The sequence below is a fragment of the Carettochelys insculpta genome, chromosome 14 (genome assembly GCF_033958435.1).
Source record: "Carettochelys insculpta isolate YL-2023 chromosome 14, ASM3395843v1, whole genome shotgun sequence".
Classification (NCBI taxonomy): domain Eukaryota; kingdom Metazoa; phylum Chordata; order Testudines; family Carettochelyidae; genus Carettochelys; species Carettochelys insculpta.
This window is the reverse complement of record NC_134150.1, coordinates 41655266-41676333: the sequence shown is the minus strand read 5'-3', so window position 1 is coordinate 41676333 and position 21068 is coordinate 41655266. Positions and strand designations below refer to the sequence as shown.

Below are 21068 nucleotides of genomic sequence, written 5' to 3'. Positions count from 1 at the left end.
CTGGGCCTGTCCCCCACGCCTGACCTGCAGGGGCAGGGGGTGCCTCCAGCCATGGGGGCCTTGGTTCCTCGCCTCATCTGCACGCCCTGCTCAGGGCTGCTGTCCTTCGTCCTGCCCGCACATCTCCCGAGGGCCTGGCTGGGCAGGGGCAGGGTGGGCTCCTCTCCCATGATTCACCGCCGCCCGCTCATGACAAACCACCTCACAGGCCCGAGAGAGGGGCCAGCCCCTCTGACTCACCCTGCTCAGGCGCCTGCGTGGAGGGGACTTGCCACCCACAGGCTGATCCCAGCGTGACTTGCCTGGGTGCCCTCTGCATGGCTGTGGGTGCGAGGGGCCTCCTGGCGGGGGGGGGGGGGGGGAGAACCTCACTCCGAGGGGAGCTCTGCATAAGGCCAGCCCCCACACCCCCATCCTGGCGCTTCCTGGCCTGTGTCCTCTGAGCCTGTCTCCCCGCCCCGAGTCAGCACCCACCTGTGAACCGCGCACAGCCCGGTCACCTGCTCAAAGACTCCCGGCGTCTCTGGAGCTGCTTTGCTGCCGGAGCCAGCCCTGCACGCCTCGCACAGGGGTCCGGTCACATGGCCCAGGCTGCCCACATCCAGCCCCAGCCAGAGCCATGCCAGGACTAGGCCACCGGTTGAGCGAAATCCCATCCCCGGGGCGGGAGCAGCCAGCTGAGCCCTTCCCTCCAGTGCGCCCTCTGCTCCGCAGAGCGAGTTTCAGGGGAACCGGACCTTCGCCCAGCCAGGGCAGGGGGGATCAGTTCTACTACTCCAACCCCACCCCAGCTAACACTCCTCAGGGGCTGGGCTGCTGGAGGATTTCAAGGCATTTCACAGGTCTCTGCAGAGCCCCTGTGTGAGAGAGAGAGAGAAAGATCCCGCCCCCCATAGCGAAATGCAGCACCTCCGAGAGGGGGCAGGGGCCAGGGAGTGCTGCGTCCAGCCAAGCACAGGCGGCACTTTCTGGGAGGCAGAGTGGCACTACCATAGCATGAGTCAAGGTGGCGTGTGCCCCCTTTTAGCTTCAGGAGGGTGGGGCTCTCTGGGCTGTACCACCTTCCTTCCCAAGTCAGTGACCCCCCAGTACCTGCCCCAGCCTTGTACCCTGCAGTGGGGTGTAACACTGGAGACAAATCAGGGCAACTTGCTTAGAGCCAGTGCCACTGCCAGCCCCAGGGCTGGGGGTTCTCCACTAGAAAGCACCAAACCCGTCACACAGAGCTCTGCTGTTCACCACACTGGCCAGCAAGACATCACATGAGCAGTAACTCTCTTGCACCCTGCAGCTTCTTCTGTGCCACCCCCAGTCCCCTCCTCACACAGGTGAGAGGTTGTGAAAACCATTCACATCAACTCCAAACGGGTTCTTCCAGTCCCAGAGGGGCAGCCGCATGCCCAGGTCCAGGAAGGCGCAGATCTGACCCCAAAGAGCACGCTGGGCCGATCCCTTATCTAACATCCAAAGGTTTATTAATAAAAAGGGAGACAGACTCGGGGGTGGGGGCAGGGAAATCGTTACAGCAAGCGGAGGACATACAACGCAAGGTCCTTGGTGCAGGTTGGTAACCAAGATGGACTAAACAGTCTTTGGAGTACAGCCCTTGTTAGGATGGGTCCCCAGGCCTCTGGGCTCCATTCTTAGCACAGATGCTCCTGAGGCGATGAGCTGGGTCGAAGCCAAAGAGGGAGGCTCCCCAGGGCATTGTCCAGGTGGAGGGAATTCCATTGTGTGCCCAAGAGGGAGACTGGCACATCAGCAAGCCCCACGTCCATGCAGGATTTGGTCCTTTGAGGGCCACAGCCCTGGCTTACGTGCTGCTCTGAGCATTCGCAGCCAGACCAAGTTCCTCGGATGTGGTTTGGCACCGCTTGAGGTCCATTGTCAGTAAAGTGCTGCTCTTCCCCTGTCCAGCAGCCCTTTCGCAATAGGGGGGCGAAATCTGCTGCTGCCATCTCCGAGAAGCAACCAGCTGAAACACGAGTAGATTGTCGATCTGCAAACTTCAAACCCCAAAATCAGACACGCCTGGGAGCCGCAGCAGCTGGATAAACAAATCACCAGCTCCCAGCAGACTTCCCCCTTGGCAAACTTCCTGCAAGATTTGGTGCAAATAGAACAGGGGGTTAAAAAAAAATATTAAGCAACTATCTTCTGCGTGTTCATCTCAACCCTTCAACAACATCACAGGCCCAGCGCATCATTGATGCAGGAACAGGTGACGGTAGCATCGCTGACTGCATCACAGAGCTGTCCTGTGCTTGGCATTTAGCTATGACAGCACGATGGTTGTGTGCCTCGGTTTCCCTTTCCGTACAGCACATTGTTTCTGGACTGTCGTGTCTCATGTGAGACATTTTAAGATGGGTTACAGGCGCCGATGGTGAAACATCAGTTTTGGAGGTCGTTTAACGTGAAGTGTGTCCTCGTGTACCACTCTGAACGTGTTCCAGGGTTTCCCCAAAGGATCATGCCCGTTGCACATCTTGACAGGTTTTGGCAGGTGCAGTACATCAGTTGCAAACGTTAACATCAGCAGGAAGAACAAACCCATTGCCAAGAGCACATTTACCATTCTCTGTGTAATGCCACGCACTTGGGTCAATGCCGCTGGCCTTTGGGCTTTGTAGGGTTAATCGGGGGCTTCGCTTTGCAAAATCAAGGTTCTCCTTCCTCTTTGCCCTGTAGGGTCACATCCCGGTGGCACTGGCTGGCTGGGTGTGCCCTCTTTGCTAACCATTGTCAAGGAGTCTTTCTTCCGCCCAGTCAGTCAGTAATTGTTATCAACACAGACACTAACCCTTTCACCATCTTTCAGCGTAACTTCCAGAGCTGGTCTCGGAGAGACAGGATCCATTTTCACTGGCATGTTAGACTCACGCTTTTTTTAATCTTTCCATCACCAACTTCTGCTTCCACGTGGACCGAGATGTTAAATCCACTAAGAGATCACAGGTGTCCCCAGAGTCTGGAGATGGGACTTCATTTGGCATTTCATTCGCCGGAGATTACCTGCCCGGCTGTTCCACCCTGCACATGCAGTTCTTTGAACCTGAGGCACACGCTGTCCACTTATGGAATGAACATGGAAACATTCCTGTCCCAAGAACGCTGACTTCCCACGGAGCTGGTAAAACACGGCCACTTGGTCACCGCAGGGCTGGGCCAATTTTCTGACCAGTTTCCACTCCGCCCAAAAGGATTTTCAAGCCCTCCGCAACCTCGGCTGAGCCATCCACGCTGGGTCTTTCCGAAGCCAAGTCAGTGGATTCATTTTCGTTGGAAAGATCCTGGCTGTTGGGAACTGGAACAGTCTCTTGGCAAATAAGCAGTTGCCTTCTGCAGACGGACGGTTGTCCTGATCTTCCTCAGTCAAATCACTTCCCCTCCCTTCAGGCACAGCGAGCTGCTCGCCAAAGATCCCTGTGTGGATTTTCTCTGCCTTGGGAGCGTTAGGTAACAATTCCCCCTCACACAGTTCTAAAGAAGCCTTGTTCTGCTGAGCCACAGCCAATTCCTTCGTGGTTTCTCTTACACCTGGAATCATCTCTGGCCCATCAGGTGGTTTTTTACACAGTCCCCGGTGGGCTCCCCCAACTGCCACTCCTCTGCCTGGTCCCTGGGAGACCACGGGGCGGAGGCTGCCAAAGGGGCTCGTGCAGGTGCCAGTACTGGCGAAAGCAGCCAGCTGATCCCTGGGGCCTTGGCCTGGGACGCAGGAGCAGCAGGGAAATGGGGTGTCGGGGAGAGAGGGGTCAGGATACGGCTGCTGACTTTGGCCCTGTGCAGACAGCGTCCCCGTGAGCTGAGCGCGCACAAGGCTCGGGCTCCTCACTCCGTCACAAGTTCCCCCGGCGTCCGTGGGCACCACAGTGAAATCACCTTTCTGCTCCCCCGGCGCCCGGGCGCAGGTAGCATCTCATCAGGCAGAGTTGCCAGACCCCCTCCTAGCAAGGGGCAGCATCCCAGCACCGGCAGCGTTTGCTCTCTGCGATGCTGTCGTCACCCTCACTGGAGGCCTGGTTGCAGCGCCGGTCTCCCCAGGACGTGGCAGCTGAGCACGGAGCCGGCCTGGGGCTCTAGGCGTCGAGCAGGCAGCCTGGGCCTGAGCGAGGGAGCGGATCCTGCCCCGGCAGCCTTTGTGACAGCTGCGTGCTTTGGCCACGCTCACCTGGGGGGAGCCTCTCCACCCCCCCAGCCCCTCTTGTTCCTGGTGCCTTGTGAAACTCACGGTGAGTCACCCAGCCAGCGGAGGAGGCTGGTGTTTGCTCCTTGGTTACCATAGGGACCCTAGCAAACAGCCAGAGGAACAGAGCCTGTATTCTATGGGGCTCGCCAGCGGCCAGGCTGCAGCTGGGGCGGGGGGGGGGCCAGCCAGCCGGTCGTTGGGTGTCATTGCCAGCTGCTCCTTGAGCTGGATGGAGTCTTCCTCATCCTGCAGCCTCCCCCTCTAGACCCCGCTGCACCTCAGCGGCTCCGTGTGCCTGGAGAGCTGCCCGCGGGGCCCCTGTTCCCGGAAGCCGAGCCCTGGGGCGGCCGCCTCGCAGAGATGCAGGAGCTGCCTCGCTGATTGGCAGAGCACCCACCATACCCGCGCCTAGCGGGCAGCCTATGATTCTATGGGTGGTGCACATCCCACAGGCCTCAGCGCACATAACAAAATTCATTCTGCCTGTGAATGGAACGGATGAGAAGGAACCCAGCTGTGCAGTTGCTGCACTGTGCCCCTGGGCTGACTGGCTGCGTTTGTGCACCCAGTGACCTGGGCCGGGAGCAGAGGTGTAAAGGAGGGGAGCAGTTGCACCCCAGCCGCAAGCCTCAGCTGGCGGGGCTGGGACCCTGGGCTTCTCCAGGGACGCTAGCCCGGCCTGGCCTGGCCTGGCCCTCTGTGAGCCGGAGAGGCCTCGTGGCCTTGCCCTCAGCTGGGAAGGGAGCTGGGCAGCCCAGGCTTGGGCTCACCCCGGCGGTGTCTGCGGGGTAGGGGGTGGTACACACAGCTGTCTCCCCGGTGTGCTGCCGGCAGTGCCCTGCACCCTGCTCAGCACAGACCACCCTCTGCGCCCCTCCCAGCAGAGCCTCGCTGAACAGGCTGGTGGAACGAACCAAAGCTGGGGGGCGATCTGGGGACACTGGTAGGGGCTGAGGGGCTTTGGCCAGTCCCTGGCCCAACTCCCCTAGGCTGGCAGCAGGGGCGTGCGTCCGGGCTCTCTCCTGCTCTGCTTGGCATGTCAGCGTTCCAGCTCCTGCCGCCCCGAGGCCCCGCTCCGCCTGCCAGCTGCCCACATGGGGTGCAGGGCTGCCCTGGTCAGGGCGGGGGTGTTCTCGTGCGCCTGCTGCCCCAGCAGGCTGATTGCTTCACCCACAGGCAGTGCCGGGGGTGGGGGGCACTGGCTGTTCCTGGTGGACCTCTGCCAACCCGCCTTGGGTCTAGACCCACTTCTCGTGGCTTCGCCTGGCTGTGGGACTACGGAGGCTCTGGCTGTGGTTCCCACCACCTGCCGCAGTACCTCCGCTAGCTCTGGGATGGGCCCCGGGCCCTGCCCTGCCGAGAGGCCTCTCTCACCCCCCTGGGCATCCCAGGGACAACCCAGCCTGGCTCAGGGCTGGCCAGGCGCTGGCCCGTGAGAACGGAGCTGCACAGCCACGGGTGGGACCAGCAGCTGCTGCCAGGAGCCCTGGGCTCAGCCTGGGGCCACCGGCAGGAGGCTTCGCTCTGGTGCGTGGGGCTGGGGCGAGCCAGGCGCTGCGGAGGCCAAAAGCTGCTGCACCAGGGACCCGGGGGCATTGAGCCGTTGCTGGAGGGAGGCAGGTGGGGCACGTCTCTGCCCCATGGGGAGCTGCAGCACCCATCTCTGTCCCAGCCTGGCCTCAGGGACCAGCTGCCTGGGCTGGGCCGGGGGCGCTCAGCGGAGCTGGTGGAGGAGAGCTGCGGTGGAGGAAGGCTGGGCCAGGCGGGGAGGGTTTCTCTCCAGCCACTGCACCTGCTGCTGCAGCTCACTCGGCCAGGGCTCTTGGCAAGCCGCCCCGGCCTGGGGTGGGAGGCAGGGTGAGACTGCGGGAGATGTGGGGCAATTCCCTGCTTGCCCTGCCAGCAGGAGCACTTTGGGGCAAAAGGGCCCCGGCTCAGATGACAAAGGAGGGGCTCAGCAGGGCTCCCTCTCAGTTAGTCCCTCCTGCGCGGAATAAATTTTATGTGCATGAGGCCTGTGTGGAGGTGCACCACCAAAGGAAACGCTGGCCGCAGGTGCTCTGCCAGTCAGTCGGGCACAGCTGAATCTCTCCTGCGCAGCTGTGCAAGCGCTCGGCTTACAGGGAACACGGGCTTCAGCCAGCCTGACCCCAGAACATGGCTCCTGCCTGCCCTTCCTTGGGCTCTTAGAGCCTGTGGCTGCAGTGGGCTGTGGTGCCCCAAGAGCCTGGTTCGTGCAGCTGGTGCTTGCTGGCTTACCGCCCGCCTGCCCCCGGCCCAGGGACCCATGAGCAGGCTATGTGGGCATGGGGCACAGCTCCCAGGGAGCAGCCCTGTGGGAAGGGCACAGGGCCAAACAATCCTGTGCCCACCCAGTGCCACATCCAGCCCTGCTGCAGAGCCGGGGCTCAAGGAAGTCCTGGTCGGGCTCATGACCTGCCCCAGGTCCCGGTCTCCGTGATGGGGGATGGAGGCAGGTGGTTCATGCGAGGCCGTGTTCCCTGGAGCAGCCATTGTGCTGACACGGGCGGGCAGGAGACAGGTCTGCGGGTGCCAGATCTTCTGGGCCTCACTTTCTACTGGCACCGTGAACTTCAGCTGGGCCCAGGCCCCGTTTGCGGCTGGTGCCGGTGAGCAATCAGCCCTGAGCCAGGCAGCCGGGCGGGCAAGGTGCCCTGGTGCCAGGGGACACAGCGCCAAGGTCTGGGCCTGGCACAGCTCTGCATCGCAAGAAACGGAAATGCGCCGCGCAGGCTGCACCCCCTCATTCGGCGGGGCCCCGCCACCAAGCTCCCTGGAGGGAAGCGCTCGGTAGCCATGGCCCTGGCCCCTCCAGCTGCAGTTCCCTGGAGCAGGGCAAGGGTGGGCAGGTGGAGGGCTGCAGGGCAGACCTCCAGCCAGCCCGCCTGCTCCTCAGCTGCAGCGTGTTTGTGTGCGTGAAGGAATGTGAACCTGGCACCCCAGCCCAGGCCTGGAGGGTGCCAGGCTGTGCCTGGAACCCAGTCAGCTGCGCGTGCCTTTGCTGGGGGAGTGGCTGGAAAACGGCTCGGCGCTGGGAACCCAGGCTGCAGCGCCAGGAGAAATGGCCACGGTGCGCTGTGTTTTCCAAGCAGCGAGCGAGACAAACAAGGCCAGGTGCTGGGCTGTGGGGCGGGGTGCCAAGGCAGCTGTTCCAGAGCCGGGGCCAGGGCCCAGCCCAGAGCAGCGCTTGCTGGAGGAGGGGGCTGCGGGTGAGCTGGAGGGAGCCTGGTGCCATGTGCTGATGCTGCCGTGGGTCAGGGCGGTGCGACGTGGGCACCCTGCTTTGCCCTCTCCTGGGATGTGATCCCACCAGAAATCCTCCCCGGCTGTGTGAGATTCTGGGCAGGGACGCAGGCTAGGATCTGGGGCATGGCTGAATGGGGGTGATGAGGCACAACCAGCCCACCCCAGACCCTTGGAAAAGGCAGCACCAGAGTCTGGGTGTTGTGGCCCAGAGACAGCACCACTCAGCGAGCTGAGCTGGCAGCTGGTACGCCTGGCGCCTGGGCCCAGCTCTGCCCCACTGCCACGGTGAGCCTCAGTTTCCCCTGCTGTGGAGTGAGGGTGCTGGGCAGCTGGGAAGCGCTCTGTGAGAGCGGCAGAGCCGGCGGGGGGAGTGGGTTGCCGAGCCCCTTCCCGTAGGTCTGAGCAGCCCCCAGTCTGGCTTGGAACCTGTGCGGTCTCTCGCTGTTACAGCCAGGGCACCAGGCTGGCAGGGCCCTGCCCGGTATCAGGGTGACAGCTGGGGCTGCCCCTTGTGCCCTGCCCTGGCATGGCCACAGCTGGGTGGGTGCCTGCGGTCTCCGAACCCTCCCACGCCGAAGGGTGCAGTCAAGGTTCATCTCGCCTGCAGCTCCCAGCAGCTGTGCAGCGCGGCTGCCTGAGCGGCAGATTCCTCGTTGCTCTGGATTATTCCCAGGCCCACCTGGCGTGGGAAGAGCCGGGGCTGGAGGAGGAGCAGGGCTGGCAGCTGCCAGTTCTAGCCCCGCTGTGGGACCCTGAAACGCCGGTGCCGTCTGCCTTGGGAGTGCTGGGGGAGCCGGCCGCCTCTGGCAGCAGGATCTTGTGCCACAAACTCCTTCGGTGCCACATCCAGGTCCCTCCGGGGCATTGCTGCCACCTTCCTCCTGGGACCCTCCAAAGCCCCAGCTGGCTGAGCCTGAAAAAACCCTGCAAAGCAGGTCTGGTGATCCCCGTTTTCCTGAGGGGGCAACTGAGGCACAGAGCCAGGGTGTGACTGGGCCAGAGCCAGGCCCCGCCCCAGGCACCTTGGCTCTGGCCGCAGGGCCCTGGGTGCTCTTTGAGCACAGTGTGGGGTGTGGAGTCCTCTTTTGGGGTGTTGGTAAGTATGAGCAGCCCCACAGACCGTGCAGCGCCAGGGGGTGGGCTGGGAGCTGCAGCCTGACCGGTAAGCAGAGCTAGCCCTGAGCATGGGCTCGGCTCCTGCCCCAGCACCTCCCAGCCGTGCCCTGCACCACAGCTCAGCCACATGCCGGTTCTCGGCCACGTCCTTAAACACATTAGGCTGTGGCGACCCCTCACTCAGCTCGGCCGCCGCCCTCCGACTGCCTCAGCCCCTTTGCTTCCCAGGGTGCAAGGCACGCAGGCTGGGGGCGCTGCAGGCAGCTGGCCGATGGGGAAACTGAGGCATGAGGGGGCAGTGACTTACCCACTGTCACACAATGAGTCTGCAGCAGGGCCCAGAATGGAGCTCCAGAGTCCTGTCCCTTCCCCGCTGCACTAACCACTAGTCAGTGGTGCCTTTCCCACGTGGGTGGTCTGCTCTCAGCCCCCCGCTCCGTCTGCCTCCGGCTGGGCTACATGCGCCCCGGTGCTGCCACGCCAGCCTCGAGCCTGCTGAGGTGTGCAGGGCTGGGGGCAGCTGTCTGTGTCACCCCCAGCCTGCGGGGCCGGCTGCCAGCCCGACCCTGTCCCGCCGCTTGTGCCGAAACGGGCACGGCACCGACCAAGGGCACCCCGGCTGCCTGCACTGGTGCCCTGAGGGGCCCTGCTGGCTCTCGTCCCTGCAGGAGGAGGAGGAGGAGGTGGAGAGGCTGGCTGGGCCAGGCATGGAGGAGGAGGAGGAGGAGGAGGCGGCCTTGGCGAAGCAGAGGGGGCGGCTGGCTGCTACGCTGCGGGACAGGGCCCACTGGCTCCTGCTGGCACTGGGGAAGTGTCTGGCCATGCTGCTGCTGGCTCTGGCAGGTAGGTGCTGGGGCGAGGTCCTAGCTGGTTTCTCCTGGCCCTGCTCGCTGTGGCTCTCGTCCCAGCCAGGCCGGGCACGGAGTGGGGGACTCAGCCTGGCCTGCCCCTGGTCTCTGCAGGGGCCCGTGCCAGGCTCCTGCAGCTCTCGGCAGCCCCGGTAATGGCCCCGGTGTCGCCTCGCTCCCCAGGGATCACTCTGCCATCTGCCTTCTCCAGCGTCTATTACCTGCTCTTCGTGGGCGTCTGCACCTGGTGGGCCTGCCACTTCCCCATCAGCCACCTGGGCTTCAACACCCTGTGTGTCATGGTGGGCGTCTTCGCCGCCGGCCACCTCCTCTGCCTCTACTGCTACCAGGCGCCCCTCAGCCAGGGACTCTTCCCGCCCGCCGGCATCTGGGCACGGTAAGGCAGGGCCGGGCGCTGCTGTTCTCCCCTGGGCCCTGCTGCGCCCATCCTGCAGATCCTGGCAGCATCGCTGGTACACGCCCATCGCCTGTCGGCCCCGGCAATATCGCTGTCACCACCCATCACCTGTCGGCCCCGGGAGCATCGCTGTCGCCTCCACACCCCTTACAGCCAGGCTGGAGCGCCCCAGCCCATTGCTCCCCTGCGACCTGGCTGGAGCCTAGAGCGAGCTGCGGGGCCGGGGACAAGGCCCAGCTATGCTGTTAGGAGAGGGGCCGGGAATGCAGCAGAGGGGCTGGTGGAATGACTGGCAAACGAGCGCCATGCAGACCCTTTCCTTCCGGGCAGCGGCAAGGGCTTCTCAGCTCAGCCGCCCGTTGCCCCAAGTGTGCTTGGCACCAGGCGCCCAGTCTGGTCTGCAAGCCCCCTCCCCTCCCACGGCTGCCCCTTGGCTCAAGCCGCGGGTGGCTGGCAGGGCTCCCATGGTGTACCCCTCCCTCCATCCTCCTGCAGGGTCTTCGGCTTGAAGGCCATCCTCCTGGCACCGAACTGCAGCAACCCCCATGCCCTGCGGCTGGACACCAGCCACCCCTGGCCGGTCTACGTGAACCCCGGCGTCCTGCTGCTGCTCTATTTCACCATGGCCTCGCTGCTCAAGCTGAGGAAATTGGACTCCTCGCACCGGGTGAGAGCGCTGGGGCCGGACACGTTCCCTCTGTGCCCGCTTCTGTCCCACGCTGCACCAGGAAGGAGCCCCACTGCTGCCATGGCTGCTTTACTGGCAGCTGGTGTGCCAGAGGGCGCTGGGGCTGACCTGGGCACTGGGGACGTGAGCAAGGAGTTCATGGCTTTGCTCCCCGCTGCGTAGAGTGATCAGGCTGGAGCTGCCCCCTGCACAGTGGCACCCAAGCCCCACAGAACCCCAGTGGCTTGGGGCCCCTGCCTGGCCAGGGCTGCGTCCTGCAGTGTGTTCCCCAAAGCCCACTCAGCTCCTGCGGGCAGTGCCCTGCGTGTGGGGAACCCGGGAGCGGGGTAAGGCCAGTGGGGTGTCGTGTGCAGAGGCACCTGGGCAGGGGGCGTGTTCGGTCCTGGCAGCCCAGTTCTTGTGACTCCCCTCTCGGAGCAGGCCGTAGGCCTCGGGGAGACCCCAGCTGGGCCCATGCCACAGGCTTCCCTTGGCCGTGTGCGCCCCAGCTAGCCGTGTGCCTGGTGTGGGACTGAGGGGGGCTCTCCTCCGCAGAGGGCCCGAGCGGAGCTGGCAGAGTTGGCGCCGGAGGAGCAGGTGGAGCTGGAGAGCTGGCCCAGGGGGGCCGACGGCCCAGCTGAAAACACTGAGGTTGGGGGGCAGCCTGCCCCTGGGGTGCGGAACAGGGTCGTGCACTGCGCTCACCCTTTGGAGACGTAGGACCCAGGGCTCTGGGGGGCAGGGAACACCCCCCACCAGGCTTTCCCTACGGAGCTGTGTCTGGAGGGGAGGGAGGGGTGCTGGGCTGGCTGGGGCTGGACGGGATGGCTTGGACATGGGGCGCTCTTCTGCTGCTCACTGGGATGTCCAAGAAAGCAGGGGTGGGGTTGGGGGCCTGGGAGCTCTGGGCACAGCAGGGGTGCGGGGGGCTGCGGCCAGTCACCTGAGGGCCCAGGAGTGTGGGGGTGTCTGTAAGGTAATGGCAGGAGGGGCTGGGAGAGGGAGGGGGAGGGGAGCACACAGACCTGTCCCTTGTGCGTGCGTGCGTGCGTGCGTGCGTGCGCGCACGCACGCACACACACACACACACACACACACACACAGGCTGTCCCAGTTCTGGTGCTCCCTGGACCAGGGCACCCCGCCCAGGGGCTCACCCCCTCCTGCCTCTCTGCCCCCACAGCTGATGCTGGCCCCAGGCAGCGAGGCTGCAGCGGTGGACACTGAGAACTGCACTGTGCATGTGATGGGGGGCCCCTCGCAGCCGGGTGAGTGGCCGTAACCAGCCCAGGGAGTGGCCCCACCCCACTCAGCTGGCCCCAGCCCCCCTGTGCCTGCAGCCGCTGCCCCAAGAACCCCTTTCCCTGCAGCCAGGATGGTGCAGCTTCCAGGCAGGACTTCCAACGCGCGGCAGGCACAAGCCGTCAACCCTGCTCTGCACCCAGCAGTGAGCTGGGCATAGGCTGCCCCCCAGACCTGCTCGCATCGAAGGGCCCGGGAGCTGGCTGAGCTGCACCAGGGCTGAGCCGGGCTGCCCGGCTGGCGTGACGTAAAGCTGACCCCGAGTGGTCAGAGCTTGGCATTGCAGGAACGTGCGCCTTCCAGGAGTCCCTACCCTGATGTGATCCCCTAGCTCTGCCCCGACCTGGCCCGGGGGACTCCTGCCTGGCAGGGACGGGCGCTGGCGCAGGGGCACCCCAGGGTTGCTGACACGGCTCTGACCATCCTCTGCAGCGACCCGCCAGAGGACACGCCAGCGGCACCGGGAGACGCTGCCCTTGCACGCCCTGGGGCACGTGATCATGAGCCAGAGCTATGTCTGCGCCCTCATTGCCATGATGGTGAGTGGGGCCGGGCTGGCATGGGGAAGGGGGCGCTGGCTCTGGCCCAGGCTCTGAGCCTCAGCAGGGGCTGGGCTGGCGTGGGGCCTGGGGACACAGGCCGCCACCGCCCATCCCTCTGTCCTCTGCATCTCCACTGCTGCCAGTAGCAGCTGGGCGGGCAGCGCCAGGCTCTCGGCCACGTGCCCCCCCAGGGATGTCGCCTGGCGCCCCTCAGCGGCAGGGCAGCTGCGGGTTGCGGGCAGCCGGCTGGGTGCCGCGCCTGAGGCGGAGCCGTCTGGGCCCCCCAGGTGTGGAGCATCACCTACCACAGCTGGCTGACCTTCGTGCTGCTGCTCTGGGCCTGTCTCATCTGGATCGTGCGCAGCCGGCACCATTTTGCCATGCTCTGCTCCCCCTTCCTGCTGCTCTACGGCCTGGCCCTCTGCAGCCTGCAGTACGTCTGGGGCATGGACCTGGAGCCCGAGCTGCCCACCCGCGTCGGCTTCATGAGCCTGGAGCAGCTGGGGCTGGTCAGGACCAAGTACCCCTGCTTGGACCTGGGAGCCAAGGTGAGCCCCTTCCCTTCCCGCCTCCCCCGGCGCTGCCATCCGCCTGCGGGCCCGCGGCTGACCTGCGCCCCTCCCCGCAGCTCCTCTACACCCTCACCTTCTGGCTGCTGCTGCGGCAGTTCGTGCAGGAGAAGCTGCTGAAGGGCAGGAACCCGCTCACGCCGCTGCTGGAGGTGACCGTCTCCGAGGCAGGTGAGAGCCTCTCCCCCAGTGCGACCCCGAAACGGCCGGCAGCCTTCCCAGGGGAGGGCCAGGAGGGCACTGCCATGCCCTGGCTTGGACTGGCCTGGCCCAGGAGGGGCACTGGCAGGCTCCGGGCAGCCTGCGAGAGCAGCCCCTCAGCTGGGGGTGGGGAGCAGAGCCAGGAGCCGCCCATGCCGTGCAGTGGGGCTGCCCAGAGGCCCCTGGCTGAAGGGAGGCCTGGGGCACCTCAGAACGGGGCTGCAGTTGCCCGCACTGGGGAGGGGCCCGGCGGGGCCGTGGCAGGCCTGGCCCGTCCCTGGCTCTCAGCCGGCTGTGCCCGCAGAGCCTGGCCGGCCGCGGAGCGTGCTGAAGTTCCTGGGCGAGCTGGTGATGGAGCTTTACGCCAAGTACTGGATCTACGTGTGCGCCGGGATGTTCATCGTGGTCAGCTTCGCCGGGCGCCTGGTGGTCTACAAGATCGTCTACATGCTGCTCTTCCTCCTCTGCCTGACCCTCTTCCAGGTCCGGCTGCGCCCGCCCAGAGGGGCCTGGCACGCTGCCTGCACGGGCCGCGAGCCTCGGCAGCTGCTGTGTCTGCTGGTGCTGCCGTGAGGGGAGCTCGCCTGTGCCGTGTGGGCTGGGGAGAGGCCAGGCTGCTGGGTGGGGGGGCTCTGGGTAGGGGGTGGCCAGGCCGCTGGGTAGGGCGGGTGGGAGCAGCCTCGGTGGGGGTGGGGCCATGATGCTGGGTGGTGGGGAGGGACCAGGCAACCAGGCCGCGGGGAGGGATGCTGCCCCCCAGCTCTCTGTGGCCAGGCTTTAAGAACCCCGCGGAGTGATGCAGCCCTCGGGTGGGAGGAAGTGAGCAGCATCACATTAACTGGGGGGGCTGCACTGGGGGCGATGGTGCAGGCTGCACTGGGGCTCAGGAGAGGGGGCGCTGTGCCCCCCCCCCCACAAGGGCAGAGAAGCTGGGCAGGCCTGCAGGAGCCGGGGCAAGGCCAGGCTCTGGGGCGCAGGGGGCTGGCTCTGGAAGCGAGGTGGGGGCTGGGCTCTGGGGCTGGCTCTGGAGGCGAGGGATGGGGGCTGGGTTGTGGGGTGCAGGGGGTTGGCTCTGGAGGCGAGGGGGGGCCGGCTCTGGAGGCGAGGGGGGGCCGGGTTGTGGGGTGCAGGGGGCTGGCTCTGGAGGCAAGGGGGGGCCAGGTTGTGGGGTGCAGAGGGCTGGCTCTGGAAGGGAGGTGGGGGCTGGGCTCTGGGGCTGGCTCTGGAGGCAAGGGATGGGGGCTGGGTTGTGGGGTGCAGGGGGCTGGCTCTGGAGGCGAGGGGGGGCTGGGCTCTGGGGCTGGCTCTGGAGGCGAGGGATGGGGGCCGGGTTGTGGGGTGCAGGGGGTTGGCTCTGGAGGCGAGGGGGGGCCGGGTTGTGGGGTGCAGGAGGCTGGCTCTGGAGGCGAGGGGGGGCCGGGCTCTGGGGCTGGCTCTGGAGGCAAGGGATGGGGGCCGGGTTGTGGGGTGCAGGGGGCTGGCTCTGGAGGCGAGGGGGGGCCGGGCTCTGGGGCTGGCTCTGGAGGCGAGGGATGGGGGCCGGGTTGTGGGGTGCAGGGGGTTGGCTCTGGAGGCGAGGGGGGGCCGGGTTGTGGGGTGCAGGAGGCTGGCTCTGGAGGCGAGGGGGGGCCGGGCTCTGGGGCTGGCTCTGGAGGCAAGGGATGGGGGCTGGGTTGTGGGGTGCAGGGGGCTGGCTCTGGAGGCGAGGGGGGGCTGGGCTCTGGGGCTGGCTCTGGAGGCGAGGGGGGGCCGGGTTGTGGGGTGCAGGGGGCTGGCTCTGGAGGCGAGGGGGGGCCAGGTTGTGGGGTGCAGAGGGCTGGCTCTGGAAGGGAGGTGGGGGCTGGGCTCTGGGGCTGGCTCTGGAGGCAAGGGATGGGGGCTGGGTTGTGGGGTGCAGGGGGCTGGCTCTGGAGGCGAGGGGGGGCCAGGTTGTGGGGTGCAGAGGGCTGGCTCTGGAGGCGAGGGGGGGCTGGGCTCTGGGGCTGGCTCTGGAGGCGAGGGATGGGGGCCGGGTTGTGGGGTGCAGGGGGCTGGCTCTGGAGGCGAGGGGGGGCCGGGTTGTGGGGTGCAGAGGGCTGGCTCTGGAAGGGAGGTGGGGGCTGGGCTCTGGGGCTGGCTCTGGAGGCGAGGGATGGGGGCCGGGTTGTGGGGTGCAGGGGGCTGGCTCTGGAAGGGAGGTGGGGGCTGGGCTCTGGGGCTGGCTCTGGAGGCGAGGGGGGGCCGGGTTGTGGGGTGCAGGAGGCTGGCTCTGGAGGCGAGGGGGGGCCGGGCTCTGGGGCTGGCTCTGGAGGCGAGGGGCGGCCGGGCTCTGGGGCTCCCCGGCCGGGCACTCACGGCTGCCCCCTCCCCGCAGGTGTACTACAGCCTGTGGAGGAAGCTGCTGAAGGGCTTCTGGTGGCTGGTGGTGGCCTACACCATGCTGGTGCTGATCGCCGTCTACACCTTCCAGTTCGAGGACTTCCCCATGTACTGGCGCAACCTGACCGGCCTCACCGACCAGCAGTGAGTGCTGCCCTGCCCTGCCCTGGCCGCTCCAGCCCCAGCCCCAGCCCCAGGGGCTCACACCCTCCCAGGTGAAGGTCTCCAGCCCCTTGGCTGGGTCGGCCCCTTCTGGATCTCCCAGCCCTGAGCCGGCCCCTTCTGGCCCGGTGACACCTCCAAGAGGAAGGCTGGGACTGTTCCCTCTCCCCTGTGTGGCTGGGGAAGGCGACGCAGGGGGAGGTTCAAGGACTCCCCCCGGGAGCCTGCGGCAAAGCCAGGCACAGAACCGTGTGCTGGGAACGGCCGGGCCAGGCTGCCTCCGAGGGGTCGGCCTGGCTGCTCTCCCAGCGACTGGGACTGCTCACCTGGCGTTGGATGCTGGAGCGGGGGGGCTCCCTCACGCTGGTCCTTAGCTGGTCTCCGGCTTCCCCCCACAGACTGGGCGACTTGGGCCTGGAGCAGTTCAGCGTGTCTGAGCTCTTCTCCAGCATCCTCATCCCGGGCTTCTTCCTGCTGGCCTGCATCCTTCAGCTGCACTACTTCCACCGGCCGTTCATGCGTCTCACCGACCTGGAGCACGTGGCCTCGCCCGAGCCCCGGCGCCCGCCCGCCCCCAGGCACGCTCCCCTCCCGCCACCTGCTCAAGCCCTGCCTGGGGGATTTCCCAGGGTTGGGGGGGGCCCCTGCCCATCCCATCAGCCGCCTCTGGCCTGCTGGGTGCCCCTGTGGGGCAGGGAGCTGGGAAAGGGGCTGGGGCTAGGCCGGCTCTAGCACAGAGTGGGGCAGGCTGCAGCCCGCAGGCCGCACCGGCCCTGCAGCCTGGTGCTTGAGTGCCCGCTAGGGAGCGGTGCCCCACAGCCTTGCCAGGCAGAGCCAGCCCAACTCCCAGGCAGAGTGGGGAGCAGGGGCAGCTGCCCCCCACCCCTACCGCCTCAGCTCCTCCAGTGCCAGCCCTGCCGCGCCAGGAGCCGTGGGTAGGCAGCAGAGCGGTTGCTCAGGCCTGGGGGCATCCCAGAGAGTGTCCCCTGTGAGATGGGCACTTGTGCAGCCACTCAGGAGAGAGTCCAATACCACCCAGCTGATTAGCAGCCGGTGTTCCTATGGGAGGTGGACATCCGCACATGCCCCAGTGCACATAAAATTATTCCGCATGCGTATGGAAAACATCTGCACAGAGATGGGAAAGGTTAGAGGGCGCCTTGGTCCCTGGGTGGTCATGTGGTGGAGAGCATGAGAGAGGGACAGGAGGTGGGGGTTTGGGGGGCAGGCGAGGGGCGGGGAGCAGGAGGGGCTGGACAGGATGTGGGGTTTTGGGGGGCAGGCGAGGGGCAGGGAGCGGGAGGGGCTGGACAGGAGGTGGGGGTTCGGGAGGCAGGCGAGGGGCAGGGAGCGGGAGGGGCTGGACAGGAGGTGGGGGTTCGGGGGGGCAGGCGAGGGGCGGGGAGCGGGAGGGGCTGGACAGGAGGTGGGGGTTCGGGGGGCAGGCGAGGGGCGGGGAGCGGGAGGGGCTGGACAGGAGGTGGGGGTTTGGGGGGCAGGCGAGGGGCGGGGAGCGGGAGGGGCTGGACAGGAGGTGGGGGTTCGGGAGGCAGGCGAGGGGTGGGGAGTGGGAGGGGCTGGACAGGAGGTGGGATTTGGGGGGCAGGCGAGGGGCAGGGAGCGGGAGGGGCTGGACAGGAGGTGGGGGTTCGGGGGGCAGGCGAGGGGTGGGGAGTGGGAGGGGCTGGACAGGAGGTGGGATTTGGGGGGCAGGCGAGGGGCAGGGAGCGGGAGGGGCTGGACAGGAGGTGGGGGTTCGGGAGGCAGGCGAGGGGCGGGGAGTGGGAGGGGCTGGACAGGAGGTGGGGGTTCGGGAGGCAGGCGAGGGGTGGGGAGTGGGAGGGGCTGGACAGGAGGTGGGATTTGGGGGGCAGGCGAGGGGCAGGGAGCGGGAGGGGCTGGACAGGAGGTGGGGGTTCGGGAGGCAGGCGAGGGGCGGGGAGTGGGAGGGGCTGGACAGGAGGTGGGATCTGGGGGGCAGGCGAGGGGTGGGGAGCGGGAGGGGCTGGATAGGAGGCAGGGCTGGGGCAGGCGAGTCTGTTTGGAGAGGCACAGCCTGCCCTGGCCTTCCCCCTCTGCTCCCTACAATCCCCCCCCCGCCCTGCCCTGCCCTAGGAGGGCATCTGGGGGCCGAGGTGCAGTTCTGGGCAGCTTGTCGGCTGCACCTGGTGCAGCTCAGCTGCCCCTGGGCTGGGGACCGGGGCCCTGCTGCAGACAGGTGGGATGTGGGCTGGCTGGGACCCTGCGTCTGGCGTGCACCCCCTGGGTCTGACGTGAAGGCAGCAAGAACTGGGTGTCTCCCTGTGCATGGGCAGCACAGACCCTTCCGGGGCCTGGGCAGTGCCACGCCCCCTTCCCAACGCCCCCTTCCCCCCCTCGGGCAGTGCCACGCCCCCTTCCCAACGGCCCCCCCCCCTCGGGCAGTGCCACGCCCCCTTCCCAACGCCCCCCTCCCCCCTCGGGCAGTGCCACGCCCCCTTCCCAACGCCCCCTTCCCCCCCTCGGGCAGTGCCACGCCCCCTTCCCAACGCCCCCTTCCCCCCCTCGGGCAGTGCCACGCCCCCTTCCCAACGCCCCCTTCCCCCCCTCGGGCAGTGCCACGCCCCCTTCCCAACGCCCCCTTCCCCCCCTCGGGCAGTGTCACGCCCCCTTCCCAACGCCCCCCTCCCCCCTCGGGCAGTGCCACGCCCCCTTCCCAACGCCCCCTTCCCCCCCTCGGGCAGTGTCACGCCCCCTTCCCAATGCCCCCCTCCCCCCTCGGGCAGTGCCACGGCCCTTTCCCACCCCCCACAGCCAGCGCTGCACCCACTTCCCCCCCCGGGCAGCAGCGCGCCCCCTCACACCCCGGGGGAGTGTGGGACACCACCGATCAGGAGAGGGGAGATGTGTCCCAGCCCCAGGGGCCCCCTCTGACCTCCTGCCCTGAGCCCCTCCCTGCTGCAGGTGTGAGGGGGCCCGGGGAAGCTGCCCCCTGCTCCACGCAGAGGAGGAGGAGGAGGAGGAGGCTGGACGCAGGGACTCCGACTCAGCCTCGGAAGGTGAATGGCCCTTGGGGACTGGCTGAGTCCTCGCAGCCGGGGGGTGGGGTGGGGGGTGTTTCTCAGGGAGGAAGGGAAGTTGGGAACTGTGAGGGCAGGTTCTGGGGGGTGCAGAGGGGGAAGGGGGTTGGAATGGCACAGGGTGGAGGGGCGCTGCTGGGGGAGGGCACCCAGGGAGAGGCCTGCAGGGAGGGAGGGAGGGAGGGGCAGGGGCAGGGTGAGGGGGGCGCTGCTAGGGCAGGGGCAGGGCCAGGGGGGCGCTACACTGCTGGGGGAGGGGCAGGGCAGGGCAGGGGGGATGCTGCTGGGGGAGGGGCAGGGGCAGGGCGGGGGGGTGCTGATGGGGGAGGGGCAGGGCAGGGGGGCACTGCTGGGGGAGGGGTAGGTCAGGGCAGGGGGGACGCTGCTGGGGCAGGGGGGCGCTGCTGAGGGAGGGCACCCAGGAAGTGGTGTGCGGGGGGGGGGGCCCACTGGCAGGGGCCCGTGGGGGCTGACACGCCGCCCTGCTTTGCAGCGGTGCCCAGCAAGTGGGGCCTGGTGCTGGAGCGCCTGGTGGTGCTGGGCTGGACCTTTTCAGACACCCTCACCCGCGGGCAGGTCTTCCTGCGGCGCCTCCTGGAGCTGCACGTGCTCAAGCTGGTGGCGCTCTGCACCGTGTGGGTGGCGCTGCAGGAGGTAACGGGGGCGGGGGGCGCCCGGGAGGCCAGCGCAGAAAACGCCCCGGGGACGTCCCACCCGGGAGCTGAGCTGGGGAATCCGCCTTTGCAGGGGGGAGAGCCGCTAGCCTGGGGGTTCCTTCCCCTGCCCCCCGACCCAGGGGGAGCCCTGGCTGTCCTCCGGGCTGGCAGGTGTCTCTGGACCTGGGGGTCCCTGAGGAGCTCCGAGGGGGCTGGGCCCAGTGGTGCCAGGGGGCTGGGCCAGCCTGGCACCCCCAGCTCTGCCTTTCCTGCAGGTGTCTGTCATGAACTTCCTGCTGGTGGTGCTGTGGGCCTTCGCGCTGCCCTACTGCCGCTTCCGCCACATGGCCTCCTGTCTCTCCACCATCTGGGTCTGCATCATCATCGTCTGCAAGATGCTCTACCAGCTGAAGGCCGTCGACCCCCGGGAGTACTCCAGCAACTGCACCGCGGTGAGCGGGGCTGGGCGGTGCCGGGGCTCCCCCACCGGCGGGCTCCTGCGGCCGACAGCCCCTGGCAGCAGGGAGGGGCTTCTCCGTGCCACCCCAGGGAGCTCAGTGGGGAGGCAGCCTGTGACAGCCACAGCCGGGGAGCTGCCCCTTCTCCCCGCAGTATCTCCCTGTCCTGGGTTTGGCTTTCCTATTTCATTTCACACTCCAGGCACGTCACACCCCACGACATGGTGCACGTTGGCCAGGCCGCCCAGTGGAGGATCTGGGGGACCCCTGCTGTGGGGCTGGGTCCCTTGCCTGGCAGCTGACATCCGTCTGTGTGTTTGCTCCGCAGCCTCAGCTGAACAGCACCAACCTGCAGCCGGAGGAGCTGAAGAATTCCACACTCTACCGGGGCCCTGTGGACCCCGCCAACTGGTTCGGGATCCGCAAGGGCTTCCCCAACCTGGGCTACATCCAGGTGGGTGCTTGGGAGGGGGCACAGCTCCTCTCCTCTGCTGGCCTCGCTGCCCTCTCCCTCACTACATACCCTGGGCATGGTGGGGTGGTGGCTCCCAGCTCTCCCCCCCGGGATCCAAGGCAGGATTTGAACCCAGGCCTGTGGCGGGGTCCCCCCACCCCACACTCACTGTGATATTGGAGGTTTTTTTGGGCACAGCTGAGAGAGCCAAACCAGGGCAAAATGCTTAAAACAGGGCTACTCGCAGCCCGAGCCTGGGGTTTCTCCACCGTCAGGCACCAAACCGGTCACACCGCGCTCTTCCGTCACCGCACTGGCCAGCAAGATGTCACACGAGCAGTAATTCCTTTGCACACACCAGCTTCTCCTGTGCCACCCCCAGTATTGCTCCTCACACAGGTGAGAGGTGCTGAAAAGCAGCCTCACCAAATCCCAACAGGTCTTCCCAGTCCCAATGGACCAGCCGCATCCCCAGGTCAATGCATCTCTCAGATCTCACCCAGGGAGCACGCCGGGCCTGTCCTTTAGCCTCTAACATCTAAAGGTTTATTAACAAAAAGGGAAAAGAATAGGGGGAGAGGGAAATTGTTGCGGCAATCAAATCCCATACACCAGTCACAAAGTTCTTGGTGCAGGCTGGCAGCAGAGGTGGGATAAACAGTCTTTGGAATACAGCCCTTGTTAAGATGAGTCCTCAGGCCTCCAGGCTCCGTTCTTAGCAGAGATGCTCCTGAAGCGATGAGCTGGAGTGAGCCAAAGACGGAGGAACCTCAGAGCCCTCCTTATCCCCCTTGCCCAC

The 21068-nt window shown here is 66.8% G+C and overlaps 1 protein-coding gene across 4 annotated transcripts in view; it reads left to right on the top strand.

The window, feature by feature from the left end:
• PIEZO1 (piezo type mechanosensitive ion channel component 1 (Er blood group)) overlaps positions 1 to 21068 on the top strand; it is an 89709-nt gene that overhangs the window by 44802 nt on the left and 23839 nt on the right. For 2 of the 4 annotated variants that reach the window (XM_075009165.1, XM_075009162.1), the window contains exons 6-20: positions 9244 to 9418; positions 9607 to 9820; positions 10337 to 10508; positions 11064 to 11159; positions 11692 to 11776; positions 12243 to 12349; positions 12640 to 12900; positions 12981 to 13092; positions 13427 to 13605; positions 15476 to 15624; positions 16041 to 16220; positions 18586 to 18680; positions 19195 to 19355; positions 19633 to 19809; positions 20144 to 20269. In XM_075009165.1, the coding sequence (XP_074865266.1) occupies positions 9244 to 9418; positions 9607 to 9820; positions 10337 to 10508; positions 11064 to 11159; positions 11692 to 11776; positions 12243 to 12349; positions 12640 to 12900; positions 12981 to 13092; positions 13427 to 13605; positions 15476 to 15624; positions 16041 to 16220; positions 18586 to 18680; positions 19195 to 19355; positions 19633 to 19809; positions 20144 to 20269 (2289 nt within the window). The remainder of the gene's footprint in view (positions 1 to 9243; positions 9419 to 9606; positions 9821 to 10336; positions 10509 to 11063; positions 11160 to 11691; positions 11777 to 12242; positions 12350 to 12639; positions 12901 to 12980; positions 13093 to 13426; positions 13606 to 15475; positions 15625 to 16040; positions 16221 to 18585; positions 18681 to 19194; positions 19356 to 19632; positions 19810 to 20143; positions 20270 to 21068) is intronic. The other 2 variants (XM_075009163.1, XM_075009164.1) reach the window with 2 other exon arrangements.